Source organism: Notamacropus eugenii, chromosome 4 (genome assembly GCF_028372415.1).
Source record: "Notamacropus eugenii isolate mMacEug1 chromosome 4, mMacEug1.pri_v2, whole genome shotgun sequence".
Classification (NCBI taxonomy): domain Eukaryota; kingdom Metazoa; phylum Chordata; class Mammalia; order Diprotodontia; family Macropodidae; genus Notamacropus; species Notamacropus eugenii.
The window spans coordinates 432683703-432706551 of NC_092875.1; the positions used below are offsets into that span (position 1 = coordinate 432683703).

Consider the following 22849-nt stretch of genomic DNA (forward strand, 5'->3'; position numbering starts at 1 on the left):
AGAGCGGGGCCGGAGCCGGAGCCGGCGCCGGCGCCGGACGGAGCGCGCGTGCGCAGCGGCCTCGGGGGACGGCGCCGCGGCCTCAGCCCAGCGACTCCGAGCTTCCAGTTCGCCCCAACATGGCCGCCGCCGCCCGCCTCCTGGCTCCCGGTAAGTGCGCCTCGGTCGTGGCCGGCGGTGCGGGCCGCTCCTGGGGCCGTGGGCCGCTCCTGGGGTCGTGGGCGGGGGCCGCGGGGCCCGGATGTCGGGGCTCCCCCCCGGGATGCAGACGAGCGCGGGCTGCGGAGTCCCAGGTCCTGGGTTCCAGTTCTGCCTCTGTCGCGAGGAGTTGCCTCTTTCAGGACCTTGGTCACCCCCTCTGTAAAAGGAGGGCGGTGCTGCAGCCCTGCCAGGGGCGCCGTCACCGTGGGGCAGACCTGGGGAAGCTGAAAGGCTTTGGCGTTAGCACTGCAGGGACCGTGAGGGGCACACACTGGGGGCTTGCCCCCCTGGGGCTTACAGGAGTAATCCTAGACGGGATGGCACTCACTGCCGGGAGGGCCAGGACAAGCCTGCTACGGGAAGTGTAGTTTGCCCTGAGTCATTAAGGAGATTGGGGAAATCCCAGAGATGGAGATGAAGAGGAAGATCATTCCATGCCAGGGGCACAGCTGGGACAAAGGCTGGGAGGTGGGAGATGGAGTGTTGTGTGAGGAATACAGTGACTAGACCAGGATTTTAGAATGTGTGTGTGTGGCGGGGGTAGAGTGTTAAAAAAAAAAAAAAAGCAGAAACCCAGAATGGTAGGAAATGTCTGATTGTGAAAGAATTTAAGGTTCAAACAGAAGACTTTATATTTCTGGGGAGCCACTGGAGTTTATTAACGCTTGACTTAGACGGTTATGGTCTTCAGCCCTGTTGGGGAGGAGGGGAAAGAAAAATGCAAGTGGAGTGATGCAATGACTCTTAGAGTTAGTGTAAACTATTCACTTTCCTGGATCTCATTTTCCTCATCTGTGTAATGATGACCTTTGAGGTTCATTCCGGCCCTAGCTGTTACGATCTCTTATGAACAGAGGGCTTTAGGCTGTTGTTGGAGGGTGAGCAGGAGGGGAGAGGTCCTTGTTGTTGGAGAATGGAAGTAAATATGTTATGAAACAGTATTCATTTACTGATAGTGCTTGCATTAGAAAAGCTTGGGAGCCCTGGTTGGGAGTAAGGGTTTTTAGAGTCATTTTATAGAGAGCCATCCTCCCTCATTACGCGGGTGTAGCAAATGTTTCTTCTGACAGCTGTGTGTGCCAGTGCGCCAAGCATGGAGACTTCCACATTTTATGTGTTGTAGTGTTGCTAGTTGGTTTCAGAAGCTAGGAAAATTCCTAGAGGCACCTGTTTGAATACACCAAGTGCCCGTTCTACCACTGAATCCTCTTTATAGTTTTTTCAGCCTAGAACTATCAAGTGCCTATTGTGCCCCAGGCGAAAGGCAGCATGATGTGATGGGTAGAGATTCTGTTTGGGAGACAGCAAGAAATGAGTTTGAGTCTCTCTGAACCTCAGTTCCCTCATCTGTATTCTGAAGTTAATCACATTATCAATCTACCTTACACATTTATTATAGGGATCAGATGAAATATTGTATGAGAAGTGCTTTGCAAGTCTTAAAACACTATATAAATGTGAGTTATTATTATTAGCATAGACATCCTACTAAGATTATAAATTACAAATTTCATACTTGGATTTTCCAAAGTGGATGAAATCATGGTCCCCTTCATTCCCTTTTTTATGATGGCCACTGGACCACTCCAGGTGCTGGACACACTGAGGGGTGGCAGTTCCTGCCTCTTTGTTTTTTATCCTGATCATCTAGCTCTGTGCCTTGTAGATAATAAGTGATTAAGAAATGTTTGTTGTCTCTAATTGAATTAACCAGTAATCCCTAAATTGCTAAATTGAATGGATGGTCTTCTCTTAATTCTCATTCTCCTTTACCTCTCTGCATTCTGCATTCTGTTGCTCACCTTCTCCCCTTGGATATTCTCGATTCCCTTGATTTCTGTGACAGTAACCTTTAACCTCTCTGATTGCCCCTTCTTGATAGTATTATCTACCAGCTGCCCCTTTAGGGTGGGCAACTCCCCACTCCCCCCACTGTTCTGTCCTGAGCCCTTTTCTCTTCCTTATTATGATTTCTTCCTTGGAGGTCACTGATCTCATCTGCTCTGATGAGTTAAAGTATCACCTTTATGTAGATAATTCCCAAATTTATATGTCCAACTCTCTCTCTTGAATGTCATCAGCTTCCTCCTAGATATCTCCTCCTGAATTTTCCATTGAAGTCTCAAATACATTATATCCAAAAACAGAGCTCATTTTTTCCCCCTAAACTTGGCCCTCCTACTTTTCTCTTTCTTTTGAGAGCACTATTATCTTTTTACGTGGGAAAGACCAAGCACATAAAAATGCCTATTGTCCAGATTTCAAAATGAATTTGATTGGATACCAGATAGACCTTAGCTGTCCGTATATTTATCAGATGCAGACTGGACAGGTGGACTCTTGGTTGGATCTGGAATTAAACAGGAGGAGAAAAACTGGTTGGATTGCCTTTAAGAAATTGCGAACATTTTTTCCTGCTTCGCATGAAGGGAAAGGCCCATCTTTTTAATACAACCATTTTCCTGGTGTTGCCGTATGGTGATGAGTCATGGAATATACTTGCCTAGGAAGACAGAAGTGCTGAAGGACAGTAAGAGGAAAAAGTTTAAGAAGCCCTGATTCTAGAAAATAAGGGGCACACAGAGAAATGTTTGAGCAGGCTGAGCATGTAATCAATGAAGTAGAACTGGAGGAAAGACATTAGCGAGGAATTGTATGATAGGAGAAGAAAATGAACTGGTCACATCTGGTGACACATGGAGAGGGTGGACAACAGGGGGCTCCACCACTGCCCTTTTGGTGTTAGGGGAGAGAGAAGAAACCCTTCGGCAGATTTGGATGGACCTGTTACACAGAATGTAGGGGAGTACGTGGCTAAGAGTTACATAGGATGGACGAGGATGGACGCTGTGTGACCCGCATCATTGGAAGGAACTTCCAAGTAGATAATATCATACATCAGTTTAAGTATTTTATACTCATTTGTGTGTATGTTTTATACCCCAGCAATGGCATACTCTTTTAGATCAGGGACTTTTCTTTGTGTCCTCCCAATCACAGGGCCTAGCGCATAGTAGGTACTTAATAGAGGAAGGGATCTTATAGCCCATTGAGTCCAACCCCCTCATTTTATGGATGAGGAAACTGAGGCACAGAGACATTGAATAATTTACTCTGGATCATGCACTAGTAAATGTTTGAGGTGAGATTTTAACCCAAGTCTTTTTGACTCCAAATTCTGCACTACGGCTTGCCTCCCCAAATGCTTGTTGGTTGATTGACCCAATGAAAATTACACATGTATGTGTTCTTTTGCCTCTTAAGGTGTTACTTTTATTAATCTGCAATCAGTGTTGTCTTGCAGATTCCATTAGAGGACAGCAACCATACCGCTATGAGACTGTTATGTTCAAGAAAGTGTTTGAGAAACACTTTTTTGGCTCATATCCTCTTTCTGTTTCTGTCTCTATCTCTCTGTCTCTGTCTTTGTCTCTCTGTCTAACACCCCTCCCACACACACACATATACACACATGCAGACACACATATAGATATGAGATCCTCTGACTCTTCTGAAAAGCTGACCAGTCAGCGTGCCATCAATAGAGAGTAACTGAAAAGGATCAATATGCAAACCTGTATGCCAGGTCTCTATTACAGACATAGATCACCTAGGGAATAAAGTGATGCTCTTTTTAGAATAGGCATAAAGACTCAGTAATGGTGTTGAGAGTTAGTAGTATTGAATTAACTCCCTCCCGCCCTTTAATGACATTTCCTATAAAATCATAAAAACTCTGCATTATAAGCCATGAAGTGATGCAGTATACTGCAGATTCTCTTATCCAGGCCACTATACTTAAAACAAAGTATCCACAAATATAAGCAATGAAGGTAGGAGGCCTTTAGTGCCAAAGATGTTAGGAGTTAAAACTGCAAAGGAGCTTACAGACCATGTGGCCTAATCCTGTCACTTCAGAGATGAGGAAATTGACTGAAAGGAGGATGTAAATTGTCCAAGGTCACACAGTGGGTGGTAGCAGGGCTAAGATTTGAACCAAGTCCTCTGATCTAGTCAGTGCTTTTTCTTCTTGGTCACAAAGGATATGAAAGAAATGCTCCACATTTTTAAAAATTATGTAAACAGTAAAATGCTGAAACTGACTGTCCTTTTCTTGTGTATCAAAAGGAACTTTAAAAGAAGTCAAAATATGCTGTAGCATTTGAAAAATGATCAAGTTCTCAAATTTTTATTATGATCTTCTAATTATTAAGTATCATTGAGAACATGTGAATGTCTCACAGATATCTTAAATTCAGCAAGGCCAAAATTGAACTCATTATTTTCCTCTAAAATCTCACCTCTACAGCCTGTTTCTGTTGAGGGTATCACATTTTTCCAGTCTCACAGGCACACAACCTGGGTGTCATCCTGGATTCCTCACTACTCTCGCCCTCCATATCCAATCTGTTGCCAAAACCTATAAATTTCACCTTTGTGAGATTTCTTGAATGTTCCACCTTATATCTACAATATTACCACTACCCTGGTTCAGGCCTTCATCCCATACCTCGACTATTGCAGTAGCCTACTGCTTAGTCTGCCTGCCGTAAGTCTCTCCCTATTCAGCCAGAGGTTAACGTGATTTTCCTAAAGCTCTGGTCCAACCATGTTCTGCCCCCTATTCAAACGTCAAGAGTTCCCTATCGCTCCAGGATACAAAGTCCTCTATCATTCATGCCCTTTGTAGCCTAGTTCTCTGCCAGATTTTCAGTCTTAAATCTTACATGTGCTAATTATACTCTGATCCAGTGACAGCAGCCTCTTCTTCCCTGAACAAGAACCTTCATTTCTCAGCTCTGAGCATTTTTTCTGACTGTCCCCATACCTGGAAGGTTCTCTTCTTGGCTTCCTTGACTTCCTTAAAGTCCTGGCTATTTCACTTTCTACAGGAATCCTTTCTATTCCTTAATAGGAATAGTGCCTTTGCTCTGTTGATTATTTCCTTTCTATCCTAAATATGGCTCTTTTGAACGTATTTGTTTGCATGTTGTCTGCTGCATTAGATTGTGAGCTCCTTGAAAGCAGGGACTGCCTTGCCTTTCTTTGTATCTCCAGCATTTAACATAATTCCTGGCACATAGAAACTTAATGAATGCTTATTGACTGACTGATTGACCACCATATAAGATCTTGACACTTTAGAGTGAGGGCTAAATCTAATTCAATGAAATTAAATCAAGAAAAATGTAAAGTCCTACAGTGGTTCAAAAATTAACATCATGAGTATAAAATGGGGGAAAAATATGGTTATATGACAATTCATTTAAGAAGGAATTGATGATTTTAGAGGTCCAGAAGTGCAATGTGAATTGGCATTGGGACATGGGAGTCCTAAAAGCAGAGATCATATCACAGGAAGATCAGCAGAAGGAAGGATGTTGGGTCTGTAGAAGAGAGTGATAGTTGTATTTGAAGGGCTGACATTTGGATGAGGAAATAAGACTTGATCTACTTGGTCCCAGAAGGCAGAACTAGGAGCAGTGGGAGAGAGTGTGTAGAGAGACAGATTAATGGGCTTGGTCCAAGAAAGGGCTTCTTAAGCTTTGGCAGTCTGGTGAAGTCTATGGACTGTTTCTCAGAATGATGGTTTTTTGTTTGTTTGTTTTTAAATTTGGAGGCAATGGGATTAAGGGACTTGCTCAGGGTTATACACCCAGTAAGTGTCTGAGGCTGGATTTGAACTCAGGTTTTCCCAACTCTGGGGCTGGTGCTCCATCCAATGAGCCACCTGGTTTTAAATGCATAAAATAAAATATGTAAGATTAGTAAGGAAACCTTTAGTGAATATAAAAATGTATAGATCTCCCATCCCCATAAAAAAATCTGCCCATGGACCCCAGGTTAAGAAATTGGCCTAAGAAAAAGTTTCCTAATAATTAGAACTACCAGAAGTGAAATGGCCTGGTTCAGGAGTGAGTTCCTCTTTATTAGAGAGAGCCCTTCAAACTAAGCCAAATTACCATTATTGGGGCTGTTTTGGAGGAGATACTTGTTCAAGGTACTTGTACAGGTTGGGCCAGGTGGCCTGTGATGCCTGTTACACCTCTGTGATTTTGTGGTAAGTTGTTGCTGTTGATTCAACCTCATAGCACCTCATATTTCAGTTTCTATTTTGAATCTGGTACAGTAATTTTGGATGGGTAGGTATATGAAGTTCCATATGAAGACTTGTAAAAATGACCCTCCAGTGAACGAGAGGAATCCATTTGCCTTCCTTACATGCTTCCCATCCCAGGAGGGGAAAAGCAAGTTAGGACAGTCCTGTTCTCTTGTTTCTGTTATGGTTCATAGGTTTACGAAGGCAGACTCATATTCTGTATCATAAGCAGGATCGGATTTATAGTACATTGGGTGAGTGAGTAAAGTGGCTAGAAAGTTTAACTCAGTACGTTCTCTTTTGACATAACCCTTGTTGGCTGATTACATATTAAATTAAAATTTGTCATTTATTTTGAATGAGTTGAGATTACTTTAAATTCTTTTAGTTGATTTCCCTGACCTTTTTGTGAGGAGAGGCTACTTTTCTTTTCTCTAATCTTGAGATTCTTGGGCTGGAAGAAGCAGAACAAAATGTACATTTATATTGTACTGTATGGTTCACAGAAGTACTTTGAATTGAAATATATCTAGTGCTTCAATTAACCCTCATGTCTCTGTGAGATAGGTAGTATGGGTTACTATTCCTATTTTATAGATAGGAATCTAAAATGAAGAGTAGTTAAGTAAGTTGCTCATCATACAGAGATGGATTCTAAACCTGGGACCTCTGATTGCAGACTTCTCTCTTTCTGATGTGCTGGTGCCTTTACTGACAGGAAGGTTCCTGAGAAGTGCAGTGTGAGGCCTCGTGGTTCAGGGAAGGAGTTCTTAACCTTGTTTGTGTTGTGGAGCCTTTCGGCTGTGAACCCTTCTTAAAATAATGTTTATTACAAAAGGAACCACCGTATTGGAAATATAGTTATCAAACTATTAAAAAAAAACAATCAACAACCACGTTCAAGAACCCCTGGTATAGTTGAAATTGTGCTGGACTTAAAATCAGGAGGCCTGGATAGTGACCTCCATGTGACCATGGTCAAGTCGCTTAACTTTGAAGTCATTTTTCTCTTTCCTAAAATGGGAATAATAATGTTTGTGATACCTGAGAGTTGTTGTGAGGAAACCTACTTTGGAAACTTTAAGAAAGGTACTATGTAGTCGCTATTGTTATAAAATTCCTGGGCAGAGTCAGGAAGGACGCTGGTGCTGACTGTGTCTGTTCCCCCTCTGGGACTCTTGGCAAACTGTGGAGAGGGGGATGTAGTAGAGAGAAGAGCGTGCAACCAATTTGGAAATCTGTTTGTGGATCCCTGCCTTTGGGAAAGAGAGAATATTGTTTTAGTACCAAGTCAAATAATCCAGTTCCAAAATAATTTACCTTGATGCAACCTAGATATGCCTCCAAGAATAATCTGATTTAATTCATTCATAAAAGGGCCTTATAGCTGTTCTGGCCTCACTGAGAATTTGGTTAAACCACCTCACTCGTTTTAAAAGGTGCTTGCCTAAAATAAGCTGATGGTTGTATGTGCTGAGTTGAAAATTGTGACAGTCAGTAGGACCTGAGTTGAATTTCCCTGTGTCAGTTTATATTCTTCCATCCTCATTTAATGAGGTTTATATAATACAGCTTCCCACATGTGGATCTTTTGGGACTGAGCAGAGTCTGCTCTCAGTAGTCCAGATATGTCTTTCTTCCATAGTTTACGTATTTTAGTCACAAAAAAGGCATGATTCCTCATCTTTCAAAAACTTGCAAATGATTTTAGGGGGCCAGTCTATTTTAGTGTGACTAGTTATTTCCTTGCTTCTGTACTAGAGAACAGAGGTGAGTCACATTTTAAAATGTGTTCATAACTCCTTTTCTTTTAATGCACAGAAAGTGTGGGGAAGATGCCAACACTGTTACCAACACTGACTCTCAGGGTAGGGTTAGAATGGGAGAGACTGAGCCAACTTTCATTTCATCAGCTTGAAGGCCAGTAGAAACAGGCCATGGGAACAAGTCAGCCTCATGGCATATCACACATACCATGAGCCTGCTATGGGACTTAAACTTTGATTTTATTATAAATCCCAAGGGAGTGACGCTCTTTTGAGATTTAATAATAGAAAAACATTCAGCAATAGTTCAATCTGATTGAGCCAATCCATTATTTTATTTTCATAGGCTGACAGACAAGCAGAAATGTGATAACTAACTGAAATAAATGTAATTCTAGTTCTGAATGCCTTTTAAAATCCTTTTGTTTCCTGCAAAAGACAGTGAGGAAATGAATTTAGACTCCCCAAATCTCCACATTTATATAAGTCCAGGAACTATGTTCTTAGCACGCCTTTTCAAAGCAATTGCTTTCCAACCAGATTTCACACTAAATTTATTTAAATTTTATTGCAGTGTTGAAAAGCAGCAGGGGTGGCAGTCATGGGAGAAGCCATGGGCTGTGGAGGTGTCAGTCTGGCGCAGTGGAGACTACAACAACAACCACACACACGCAAAGAACAAAAGCTCAAGTTGAACCAGAGAAGAGGTAGGAATTAAAGTTTTAGAAATAAAGAAAGCTTCTCTTGATTGATATGAATGAGTATCAGTGAGTATAACCTGCCCTACAAGAAAGGGACTACGTAGGTTCTGTTAATTAGGAATATTTTCTTCACTTGGGCTTGGTGTCACCAAATGTGAGAATCTGTGGAATATTTTATGTAAGGGAGAAAATACTTTAACCTTGAGCTCTTTCTGTCTGTCCCCAAGGCACCGTCCCCTCATTGGGAAGAAGAAGGAGTACAGAGAGCCTTTTCATGTTGGCTGAGTGGAAAAGGGAATGGCATTCTTGTTTGACCCCCATTGACCCCCTTCTAGCCATCACAGCCTCAGGAGGATGACCTCTAGTGAATGCCACACAGAAGTGGAAATGTTATCAGTAATTTGGGGTTGAAATTGGTTCTGGAAGATTATATTGTCACATCTGACAAACTCTGAGGCCTCATTTTGTGTATAAATGTGGAGCTGGAGAAGCTGCAGGGTTTTAGCATCTTATACTTCACAATGCTATTTCTCCATTTTTTTGTGTGTGAAGAAGAAAGGGTATAAATCAGCCTTAAAACCTTTTGTTGCTCTCATTAATTGCAAAGTACCTTTGCAATTTATTATTGCTTTACTGTTTATTTATTATTTTATTTTTAACTTTATTGTTTATTTTTATTTATTACTATTATGGTAGTAAACATTTATAGCGTTCCCCAAACGTTATTAGCGTATGAGACAATAAATGTGAAAGATATCACAAATGTTCAAACATGCGCAGAGTGGTCAGGTTATGAACATATGGAATTTTTGTGTTTCTTTTTCTTGGTATAAATCATTTGCAATAAAAACAGGATTTTACTTTTGTTCTTTTCAACCACAGACTAGCTTATGTAAGTTTCATAGATTTGGGGCAGGTTAAGTCAAAGGAAAACTTTAAAACTGAAAAAAAAAAATGACACAAGGGTGAAAACTTTTGAGTAATATGTCTTCAGTGATTTGCACTTTTTCTTTTAATGTGCTTGAGCGTTTAAAGAAAGGTAACCTGACCATTTAGACCCTGATTCCAGACATTATATCTTTCTCTCTTGGGGAAAAGATTGTGATCTTTGATGGAAGCTTTACTCTTCACAAAGCTGGGAAAGTGGTGTGAGAAGTTACTAATGAACCATTCACCATTCACAACATCATTTGGAATTAAGTGCAGTGGTGTTTCAACATTTTCAAACCCTTACTTCTCTTTCATGTACAAGATGGAACATGGGTTTTCCAAAATGCCAGCAAGGCAGAGTGATGTCCCATTCAGACCTCAATGGTCAGTCTCCTGCTCTGAGCTCAGGTGGTGTAGATGAAAAGGAGAGTTCTAAATCCAGATTGAATGCTGATACCCTCTGTGGCTTTCGATGAGTCATCTGGCCTCGTGTTTCCTATCCCTTAATTTAAGAACTGGCACCCATCCCTGGAAAAGTGTATTATAATTTATTGTTAGTCACAGTCTTAGAGAGTGAAAGTAGGGGGATGCTGGGACCAGGGAAGAAGAGTGAGAGAGATTCAGGGCACATGGGGAGTGCACAGGAGAGCATCCTGAATTTTCAGGTAACAGAAAACTACTAGTTTTCCATACTTTGGTAGAAGATTTTCAGGCTTTAGTATTTGGAGAGCCTATGGAATGTTGCCTTTACCTCTCTATTTGAGTTTCTTAGTTCAGCGCATCTTCCTTTAAGAGAAACTATGAAAATTTCTTGAGTTAACTCTTAGTGGGCTACAAAATGGACATATCTCTAATAGAAAGAAAACTAGCTCAGAAGTCAGAAGACCTGGTTCTAATGTGACCTCTGTTGTTTCCTTTTACCCAAGTGACTTGGAGCAAGGCATTTAAACCTCCTTGGGCCCCAGGGGGAGGGGCTAGATGGCCTCCGAGGTTCCTTCTAGCTAGAGCTTTGAGCTGCTGCTTTCTTTTTTCTGGAAGTTGGTTCCTGTTTTTAAAATTAAGGTTGAGAATTGGTCATTTACCCACTGTGACATGTTCAAGAGGGAGACTTTCTCCTTTGTAAATTTGACATTATTGTCTACTTTTTTGGTATTTATTTAGTATTTAATTTTTCCCCAGTTACATGTAAAAACAATTTTTAACATTTGTTTTTAAAACTTTGAGTTCCAAATTCTCTCACTTCCTCCCTCCCCACCCCCACCCTCATTAAGAAGGCAAGTAATTTCATATAAGTTTAATATGTATAGTCATGCAGAACATATCCATGATAGTCATGTTGTGAAAGAACACATAGACAAAAAAAAAAACCTCAAGAAAAAATAAAGTTAAAAAAGTATGCTTCAATCTGTGTTCAGACACCATCAGTTCTTTCTCTGGGGATGGATTGCACTTTTTATCGAAGTCCTTCAAAGTTGTCATGGATAGTTGTATTGTTGAGCCATTCACAGCTGATCATCTTACAGTATGCTTTTACTTTGTACCCAGTTCACTTTGCATCAACCCATGCAAGTCTTTCCAGGTTTTTCTGAGGGCATCCTGCTCATCATTTCTTATAGTACAATAGTATTCCTTCATAATTATGTACCACAGCTTGTTCAGTGATTCCACAATTGATGTGCATCCCCTCAATTTCTGATTCTTTACCCCCAGAAAAGAGCTGCTATAGATATTATTGTACATCTAACTCCTTTTCCCTTTTATTTTTTATGTCTTTTTGGGATATGGTAGTGGTATCGCTATGTCAGAGGACATGCATGGTTTTATAGCTCTTTGAGCATAGTACCAAGTCGTTCTATAGAATGGTTTAATCAGTTCACAATTCTGACAATAGTACATTAATGTCTCATTTTTCCTACATCTCTTCCAACATTTGTCATTTACTTCTTCTGTCCTGTTAGCTAATCTAATAGGTATGAGGTCGTACCTTAGAATTGCTTTTGCATTTCTCCAATCAGTAGTGAGTTAGAGTATTTTTAATATGGCTATAGACAGCTTTAATGACTTCATCTGAAAACTGATTATTATCTTTTGATCATTTATCAATTGGGGAATGGCTCTTATTTTTATAAATTTGACATAATTCGCTATTTGTTAGAGAAATAAGGCCTTTATCAGAGAAACTCACTTCATTTTTTTTTTCACAGTTGCCATCGCTATTGTTCCATCTGATTCCCCCTCCCCTGGTTTATTCTGTCCTTTCTTTTCACCCTGTCCCTCCTCAAAAGTGTTTCACTTCTGATCACCCCTTCTCCCATTCTGCTCTCCCTTCTATCACCTCCCTTCCTTCTTTTATCTCCTTCCATTTTCCTGCAGGGTAAGATAGATTTCTGTACCCCCTTGCCTGTGTATCTTATTTTCTAGTTAACATGGAAAAAACAATTTTTTACATTTGTTTTAAAAACTTTGAGTTCCAAATTCTCTCCCTTCCTCCTTCCCCATCCTTCCTTATTGATTAGGTAAGCAACTTGATATAGCTTATACATGTGTAGTCATGCAAAATACTTCCATAATAGTGAAAGACTATTTCTCTCTATCCTATTCTGCTCCCTTTTTATTCTTTCTCTCCTTTTACCCTGTACCTTCTCAAAAGTGTTTGCTTCTGATCAACCCTTCTCCCAGTCTACCCTCCTTTCTAACATTCTTCTCCCCTTCTCTTTTCCTCTCTCCCCTACTTTCCTGTGGGGTAGATGTCTATATCCAATTGAGTGTGTATGTTATTCTCTCTTTAAACCAGTTCTGATGAGAGTAAGGTTTACTCATTTCCTCTCACCTTCCCCTTCTTTTCTCTTCACTATAAAAGCTTTTTCTTGCCTTTTATGTGAAATATTTTACCCCATTCTACCTCTTCCTTTCTCTTTCTACCAGCACATTCCTCTCTCACCCCTTAACTTTATTTTTTAGATAACATCCCTTCATATTCAACTCACCCTGTGCCCTCTGTCTATATATATTCCTTGTAACTACCCTAATAATGAGAAAGGTCTTATCAATAACAAATATCATCCTTATGTGAAGGAATACAAACAGTTTAACTTTAATAAGTCCCTTATGATTTCTCTTTCTTATTTACCTTTTCATGCTTCTTTTGAGTCTTGTATTTGAAAGTCAGATTTTCTATTTAGCTCTGATCTTTTCTAAGAATGCATGCAATTCCTCTTTCTCATTGAATGTCAATTTTTTCCCAAGGAAGCTAGGTGGTGCTGTGGATAGAGCACCAGTGCCGGAGTCAGGAGAACCTGAGTTCAAATCTCACCTGAGACACTTGACTTTCCAGCTTGCAATATTTTCTCCTTGACCTGGGAATTCTGGAATTTGGCTATAATATTCCTAGGAGTTTTCCTTTTGTGATCTCTCTCAGGAGGTGATCAGTGGATTCTTTCAATTTCTCTTTTACCCTTTGGTTCTAGAATATCAGGGAGGTTTTCCTTGATAATTTCTTAAAAGATGATGTCTCAACCCATTTTTTTGATGATGGCTTTCAGGTAGTCCAATAATTTTTAAATCATCTCTCCTGGATCATTTTTTCAGGTCAGTTGTTTTTCCAGTGAGATATTTCACATTGTCTTCTATTTTTTCATTCTTTTGATTTTGTTTTGTTGCTTCTAGCTTTCTCATAAAGTCATCAGTTTCCATTTATTCCATACTAATTTTTAAGGAATTATTTTCTTCAGTGGGCTTTTGGACCTCCTTTTCCATTTGGCCAGTTCTGCCTTTTAAGGCATTGTTCTTCTAATTGGCTTTTTGGACCTCTTTTGCCATTTGATCTAATCCATTTTTTAAGGTGATATTTTCTTCACCTATTTTCTTTTATTTTTTTTCTTGGTCTCCTTTACCAAGCTGTTGGCTCATTTTTTATGCTTTTCTTGCATTACCCTCATTTCTCTTCCCATTTTTTCCTCTACTTCTCTTACCTGATTTTTGAAATCTTTTTGAGCTCTTCCATGGTCTGAGACCAATTTGTGTTTTTTCTCGGAGGCTTTGGATGCAGGAGCTTTGACTTTGTTGTCTTCTTCTGAGTGTGTTTTGATCTTGCTTGTTGCTCAAATAAATTTCTGTCGTCTGAATTTTTTTCCATTGTTTGCTCATTTTTCCCAGCCTGTTACTTGACTTTTTAACTCTTTGTTAAGGTAGGGTTCTGCATCCAGTATGCTGGGTGTACTATCCCAAGCTTCAGGGGTTTTGTGCAGCTCTTTTCAGAGACACTTCTAAGGACTTCTATGTTTTTAGTTCTTCCAAGGTGATATGATCTAAGGAGAGGTGATTATTTCTCTCCTGGCCTGTGCTCTGGTCAGTGAATGACCACAAGCACTTTTTTCTGCCCTGAAACTATGAGGAGTGACCCCTCTCAACTGCTGCCACAGGCTCTGCTGTGCTCCTCCTCGTCCTAGGACTGTACCCTGATCCAAGTATGGACAAACCAACAGAGTCCTGTCTCAGTGCTAGCAAAGTAATCTCCTTCTGACCAGTTGTTCGATCCCCTTACTGTTGGTGGGCTGAGAGCTCTATAAGCAGCCACTGCCACTGCTGCTGCTGATACAGTCACTCCCAAGGCCTGCTCCTAGTTTGCTGGGGCTGGGGTTGTACTGGAGGTGGAGCTGGACTACTCTCCTTTGTCATCCAGGTCTGACATACTTTTCCTACTGACCTTTTAAGTTGGTGTTTGTTGTCCAAGAAGTCTGGAAACTGCCACACCCTAACCCTGGGTTTATTGGGGTCTGGTCTGTGCCGGCACAGCCTGCACTGGACTGCTCTCCTTTCTCACCCTGGTACAACAGACCTCTCCTATTGACCTTCCAGGTTGTGTTAGGCTGGAAATTTGTTTCCCTCTGCCTTTTTTGTGGGTTCTGCTGCTCTGGAATTTGTTTAGGGTAATTTTTACTGGTCTTTGCAGGGGTTTGGGTGGAGTCTCTGCCTTTACTCCACCGTATTGTCTCCGCTCCCTATTGTCTACATTTTTAAAAGCATTGGCAGGGGCTTTCTTTTAAAATGATGATCTAAGTGACTTTTTAAAGAATATATTTTGCTATAGTACCATTAACTGAGTAGAGGGAAAGAAAGAACTCAGTATAAGGTCTGTCTTACAATGTATTTAAGTGTATTTAGTTCTTGAATTGTCAAAAGAAACTCATTGAAGTCTAGGAGATTGATCCCCAATTAGCACCTGAGTAGTGATAGTAAATCAACATTTTGGCACTCTTAAAGTGAAATACCTCTTGCCCAGCAATTTTTCCTCCTATTAACTAATATTCTGACTCAGCTTATATTCTTCCTTGTGGCATTAGGAATAATCAGATTTTTAGTCTGGGGGAGAGGAGGATGGAAGGCTGTTGCATTGATTTTTCTGGCTAGACTTTTAATTCATTTCAACAGACATTTCAGTCAGTAAACATTTATTTTTTTTCCAGTTTTAAAAAATTTTAGACTTAAATACTACAACTTACATACATAATAAAGAAGAGAAAAAAGAAAAAGAAATGTGTTATAAACTTAAATATTGAAACTTAGATACAAAATAAAAGAAAAAAGCATGTCATGTGTACAGCAGAACATAAGATTCAAAATATATAGCAATAAATTTCCATTTCAAGAAAGCCCATATAATGAATACTGTACATTGTGTTAAAAACTGTTCATCTTTGCTTCCTTGTCAGTTTTCTTTTGTTCTTTGCTGTATACATTTTACTTTGTTCTTTCTCCCCCCTTTCTCCATCCTGCCCTCGCTGTATCCTTGAGACCACACGTGACCTTTTAGGTCCTTGGGTTCAGCCTTTTGACTGAGTCCAAGTTTTACAGAACAAATTCTTTTATTAAGGGGATTTGTTCTATGAAATTCAGTCAGAGGGCTGCACTTGAGGACCTAGAAGGCCACATGTAGCATTGAGACTTCAGGTTCCTCACCCCTGGCTAGTACAATGCCTGAAACAAAATAGATGCTTAATAAATGTTTGTTGATTGATTGATTCCAGACATGAGAGAAGTCTATGCAAAGTTACTGAGGATTAGGTCTCATTTCTAAGTTACATAAGAAACTGATTCAAATTTATAACAATAAGAGCCATTTTCCAATTGATAAATGGACAAAGGAGATGACCAGGCATTTTTTTTCCAAAGGAAGATATCCAGGCTGTCAGTAGCCACCTGAGAAAAAAAATGCTCTAAATAATTAATAATTAGAGAAATAAAAATTAAATTGGCTCTGAAGATGCCCTTCAGATCGACAAAGTTCATGAAAAGGGAGATGGCAAATGTTGAAAGAGCTATGAGAAAACTGGCACGTTAATGGCACCAGGTAAAGCAGTGAGTTGATCCAGTCATGGAGGGAAGCAATTAGGAACTATCACCATGAACTCACTAAACTGCATACTTTCTGACCTAGCAGTACCGTTACTAGTCCTTTACTCTAAAGAGATCAGTGAAAGAGGAAAAGAACTCACATGCATAAAAACAGTAGTTCTTTTTGTGGTAGCAAAGAACTGGAAACTAAGGGGGTGCCCATCAGTTGGGGGATAGATGAACAAATTATGAAATATGAATGTAAAAGAATTCCATAGAGCTGTAAGAAATGATGGAAAGGATCGTTTCAGGAAAACTTGGGATACTTGTGAAATAATGCAGAGTGATGTAAATGCAACCAGGAGAAGCATTCATAAAATAATAACACTGTAAAAACAAACAATTTTGAAAGAACTCTAGTCAGTGCGGTGACTGACCTTGATACGAGAGGACCAGTGATGAAGCTTTGCTACTTACTTTCTGACAGAAGTGATGGAATCAGGATGCTGAATGAGATAGATTTTTTTTTTTACATGACCGATACAGGAGTTTGTTTTTCTTAACTATGAATATTTGTTACAAAGATTTTGTTTTTCTGTTATTTTTCAATGGAGGGAAGGTGAGACAGATAGAAAATTAATTTTTTTTTAATAAAAGCAATGCCATAGATGGTAAAAAATGAAATACTGAATTTGGAAAACAACAGGTAGGCCAACTTGACTAATGGAGTAAAGTAATAGGAAATCAGACTAGAAAGAGAAGTGGGAGTTTTATTGTTAAGGGTTTTAGGTGTTACACTGAGGGACTGGTACTTTTTTTAACAGATGAAAGAGAAAGCCACCGAGTTTTGAGTAGGTGAGTGACATGGTCAGATATGTGTTAGGAATGACAATTTGACAACTGTATGGAGGATGGATTGAAATTGGGGGAGAGACTAGAAGCAGGAAGATGAAATTAGGAGGTTACTGCAATAATCCATTTCAGAAGTAATGAAATCTTGAACTAGAATATAAGCTGGGTAAGAAGAGAGAAGGGAACAGAGAGATCTAAGAGAAGTTGCAGTTGTGGCATTACCAGTATCTGCCAACTGATTGAATATTTAGGGTAAGGAAGAGGAAAGGCTTAGGGATAACTCCAAGGTTGAGAACCTGGGTAAGGATGGTGGTGTCCTTGGTATAATTAGAGAAATATCCTTTTTGGATATATTGAGTTTGAGGTGCCAGTGGGAGATAGATAGAGATGATGCCCAGGAGACATTTCATAATGCAGAACTCATCCTCAGGAGAGAGGTTAGGACTGGATGTATATAGATTTGGGAACTGTCTGCATAGAAATCCTAATTAAAGCAATGCAAGCTGATAACATCACCAGCTGAGAGGGAGAGAAAGAGAAGAATTCCAACCAAGCTCTGGATTAGTGGATGGCAGCAGGATGATAATTCAGCCAAGGAGACTTAAAAGGGAATGGTCAGAGGAGAGACAAGATCAAGCAGTGTTTACCATTGTAGAGAATATTGGGTGATAGGCACTGATTCAGAGTGAGATAACCATAACCTTGAGAAAAATTTGTACAATTTGTACAAGGACCACAGCATGGTAAAATAAAACACCTGACCCATGCGTGTCTCGAGAGGAGAGATGTGGAAACATGTTAGAGATGATGAACTCCAATACAGAGACACTATGTAGATGAGTTTTGTGTGAGTATACTTAATTTGTTTAAGATTTTTATTTGTTTTTTCACCATTTCAGTTTTTTAATTGAGAGCTAGGTTAGGGAAATGGGGCAGGGGCACTGATGCCCTCCCCGTAAAAGAGGGCCCAGAAAAGAAGAAAAGGAAATTCAGAAGGAAGCACAGACAAGTAACATGGAGAATTATTTTATACTTTAAAAGGAGGTGGCATGAAATAAAGACATATAGTTTTTTCTGTTGTCTCTGTTCTTTTGCTTGGTGTTTAAGTTCAAAAATTAAAATTTAAAAACAAAAAAATTAATTGGCTAACAAAAACATGTAATTGAAGAGTAAGGAAAACAATAAAATGGCATGTATAAATTTGAAGAGCTTTTTGAACTGGGATTAATTATTCTGTGACCTATGTGGAAGGTATCTGGCAACCATATCATGAAGGAGGAAATTTTATAGCTACAGTCATATGCAAGAAGAATAACTTAGAAAAAATAGCCAACTTGAGGTTTCATTGCATTATTGTGTATTATGAGGTTGAAATCTTGAATTGCAGTAAAGATTGTTTAGTAGATCCCCAAGATAAATTTATCTCTGCATGGCGGCTTTTTCTAACCAGTTTTATATTTTTGACTTGACTCTCAGCCTTAAGACAGACTGAATCTCATTTCAATTTCAAGGCTGAAATACAACAATCCAAGACAACTCTGAAGGACTTATGATGAAAAATGCTGTCCTTCCTCAGAGAAAGAACTGATGGTACCTGAATATAGATTGAAGCACACTTTTTTACTTTCTTTATTTTTCTTGAATTTTTTTGTGTATGCTTTCTTTCACAACATGACTAATATGGAAATGTTTTGCATGACTATACGTGTGTGACCTATATCTAATTGCTTGCCTTCTTGATGAAGAAGGGTGGGGAGGGAGGGAGAGAATTTGGAACACAAAATTTAAAAAATGAATGTTAAAAATTGTTTTTACATGTAACTGGGGAAAAAATAAAATACTAAATAAATTCAGTTTCAGGTTCATTGCTGTATTCACCCTCCAGGATTTTTCATCTTCAGTCTGGGCTGAAGACTAGGACCATACCTTCATCATTGAATAAATTTCATGATAAAGAATGTGCAGTGTTGGGAAAGTTAATGTTAGGAAGTGATGGTAGCTTGATGTGTATTTATTAACATGAATAATTGTGGTAAATGAATCCTTATATTTTAACTTATATTTTTATACAAGAACGTATTTCATATATTACATTAAAGTTTTGTGAGACAGTGGTAGCTTATGTATATTTAAGTTCTAAAGGAAAATATGAACATTTTTATATTAACTTTTATATTGTTTTATACAGGAAACCTAAAACTGGAGTATTAATGCTAAACATGGGAGGCCCGGAAACATTGGGAGATGTTCATGACTTCCTACTGAGACTTTTCCTGGACAGAGACCTCATGTCACTTCCTGTACAAGAGTAAGATATCCATTTCTCTATAGCCTTGTACCTCTATGTTTTTGGAACTTTTAAGAACTTCTTCTTAGCCTTTAAGCATATCAGTGTTTGCTAATGAAAGCAGATTACTTTTATCATTATTATTTTCATATATTTTTTTTCTTTTGGGAGGGGACGGAGATACTGGTAGTTTTATTATTTAAGTTGCTAGAAAATGACATGAGAGGAATTCCCCATAAAAAGCATTATGTGTATATCTAATTGTTTGACCCTTTCCTGCACAGAAAAGATGTGTCCTGCTTAAATCGTTAGTCCCAGAGCTCCAGATTGCCTCGTAAATACCTGTTACTCACTTCATACCAGTTTAAGAAACCTTCATGAAGTGCCTCCTTTGTGCAAGGCATTGTGTTTGCATAGGCATATCCTCTTTAATTGGTTCTGTGAAAGCACGTTAGGCAAAACATCGTTAGGCAATGACTGTTTGAAAGGAACAATGCCATAAATATTACAAATGGATACTCTTTTAACGGGTTTTGTTTGAGTTTATAAACAAGGTTGTGAAATAACGTTGGTTGGATCACCATTAAGTGGGACATACCACTGTAACTAAACTGCTTCCTAGCTAAATATTTAGTAAAGCAGCGTTTGCCACTCATTTGTATTGTGAACATGTAGGTTTTTAAAAGTTTGTACAGAGGTCTTGTGCATAACTTGACCTCCCATGTTTAACTTTTGGTACATTCAGGAGCCAAAAGATTTTCTGTAAGGGAGCAACTATCCCCCACATTGATCAGTTGGTCTGGAACCACAGTCAGGTGTGATTTCAGGGTGTATTGCCAGAGTGGCCTGTGCAGCAGAGATGGAGCAGATGATTGTCAGAAATGTCTGGCTTTGTTCACTACTCTGGGCCCAAAGAGCTAACTTTTTCCAATGATCTGGCTGACGGATTTTTCAACTTATCTTGTCAGTCTCTTCTTTTTTTGGCTTGTTTATTTTTTTCCTTGGGTGAAAAATGTTTCTTAGCCTGGTAAGATGAAGTAAAGCCAACTTACCTGAATGTTGAATGATTTAGCAAACTGGCCCCATTCATCGCCAAGCGTCGCACACCCAAAATTCAGGAGCAGTATCGTAAGATTGGAGGTGGTTCACCAATCAGAAAGTGGACTGCCACGCAAGGAGAAGCCATGATAAAGCTACTGGATGAGCTTTCTCCACATACAGGTACCTTGTTAATGAAATACGTAGTAATATTTTTATTTCAGGAGGGTTAAAAATTGAATAACAAATTGAATAACAAATGTAATGAGTGTGTGTGTGTGTGTGTGTGTGTGTGTGTGTGTGTATATGTGTGTATCACCACAAATGTTAACACAGATCTTATAGTGTGTCTTGGTGGGGAAGGAGGATAGGAGCCCTGACCTCTGTTTTTTATGGAGTTAATGCATATCCTTTAGTGTATCTTCTTTTTGAGTTCCTACAATATAGATTTTTTAAAAAAGCCTGAATTCTTGGTTTTAGAAAAAACTCAGAGGATATATAAAGGTAAATTGCATCATAGAGAAAAATCAGGGACAGCAAGGTGACATAATGGTTAGAGTGCAGGGCCTGGAGTGAGAAAGACTCATCTTCCAGAATTCAAATCTGTCCTCAGACACTTCCTAGCTGAGTGACCCTGGGCAAGTCACTTCACCCTGTTGCCTCAGTTTCCTCATCTGCAAAATGAGCTGGAGAAGGAAATGGCAAACCACTCCAGTATCTTTGCCAAGAAAACCCCAAATAGGGTCACACAGAGTCAGACATGACTGAAAAATAACAACAAAAAAAGAGAAAAATCCCAGCTTCTGTGATTAGAGGATTGTTTGTTAGGGCAGTAAATTGACTTTGTCGGTGTGTATGGTGTGTGTTACTTACTTATCTAGCCCACAGCCTTCTCCTTCTGAGTAGGCCACTAACAAAATTAATGTTTCGAGCTAAATGAACTTTGGCATCCTGTAAACTATGACATTGCCAGTGAACTAGCCTAGGGTTAGGTGATGTAATCATTTATAAACTTTTATTAAGTTACAGTTGTACATGCCACTGTAGCAGACACTATATGGAGAATGTAGATCTGATAGCCCCCATGTGACTGCTTACGTAGGACATTCATGCTGGCACAGATGTGTATGTACAGGACAATTGGCTGTAGAAACATTCTCCAGGTCATGAATAGGAAATAAATATATCAGATGAAGGAAAGGATAAATGCATTTCAGGAAATAAGGGCAAAAATCGTTCCATAATGAGAGATTTTGGCCATGCCAGATTGGATTGAGGGAAAAGGTCAGCTCTTCGTGGATCAGCCTGAGAAGACTTCAGTCACCCTCATCAGCCATGACAGTTTGAGAAGCTGCTTTTTTTTTCCCGTTGTATACAGCTCAGTAACTCCCTGGCATATCAGCTCACTTGGAAAATTGTTCAGTTGCATTCCTGGATGTGAGGTGTGTTTCTTGGCTTTAGCTATAGCTCAAGGGCATTTCTTACACAGTTCTGTTTCAAATGCCACAATGCATCTTCTTAAATGTTGGGTGAAGGAGGTTTGGCTGACCTCCACTCACACCTACTCGATTGGGAATGAACTCTGTAGTCATTAACAGTTTATCACTGATAAAAGGTTTAACACAAATTAGATCTGCAATTACTATGCTGTCTTTAGAGGAGAGCAGAAGCATAAAGTGCCATTTTTATCTGTTTATGTGTTACTACAGCACCCATCACCATAATAGGCTCAAACAGAGTTGTCAGGTACAAGCAAAGAGGTCAGGCTAGAATATAGATGAGGGAGAGAAGGACCTTCTTCCTTGCTATGAGGTAAAATGATTAGACATCCTGGATTAGACAGGACAATCTTAGATTTCAATTTTCTGCCCATTATTACAGTGTCCTAGAAAATGTCCTGCATTATGTCCACCCAGTCTGGGATGGCTAATCATTTTAACTCATGTGTGTTGATGTAAAGAAAAATTGGAGGATTAAGTCAGCATTATTGGCTCTTATTTGGATAATTCTACCCCTGGTTGGAAATGTTCATGTTGTCATCGTAATAATTGCTATAAAATACAAAATTTTTTTATAAAAAAAAATGTATAAAATATCACTTATTATCTCTAAATAGAAAAGGTACTCTGCCCTTATTTTTTATTTAATTTAGCTCTTTTGAGGTAGATGGGGGTAGAAATTATTTTTGTACCAATGAATCCACAAACTGTTAATTGCTAGTCACACAACAAGTTGTTGGTGGAACTAGGGAAACTTAATTCCGTATAGTTCGTTCAGACTAGAAGTGAAGCTGTTTGGGCTTGCTACCGTGGGGAGAGTGTTGGATTCAGGAGTCATAACATCTGGGTTCAGAACCAGGTGGTCTTTGTGTTTGTGTGTTCGGTTTCTTGCCACTGTGAGTTGTATGATCTTGGGCAGTTCATTTAACATCTCTGAGCTTCAGTTTTGTTTCCTCATTTTTAAAATGAAGATAATGAGATTTATATCACTGATCTCACAAGGTTGCTCTGAGGAACAAATAAGATTATAAATAGGAGTTTATAACCACAAAACTGCAAGTATTGATGATGATGATGACGATTTTTTGTTTTTATCACACTACACTGAACCTGTGTTCACGGCCCAGTGGCAGTAAGGGCCT

The 22849-nt window shown here is 39.3% G+C and overlaps 1 protein-coding gene across 1 annotated transcript in view; it reads left to right on the forward strand.

Annotated features, from left to right (window-relative positions):
- Positions 1-22849, forward strand: part of FECH (ferrochelatase) — a 45055-nt gene continuing 22206 nt past the window's right edge. The window contains exons 1-4 of the mRNA XM_072605965.1: positions 1-150; positions 8642-8774; positions 19072-19191; positions 20243-20391. Of these exons, the coding sequence (XP_072462066.1) occupies positions 120-150; positions 8642-8774; positions 19072-19191; positions 20243-20391 (433 nt within the window). The 5' untranslated portion in view covers positions 1-119. The remainder of the gene's footprint in view (positions 151-8641; positions 8775-19071; positions 19192-20242; positions 20392-22849) is intronic.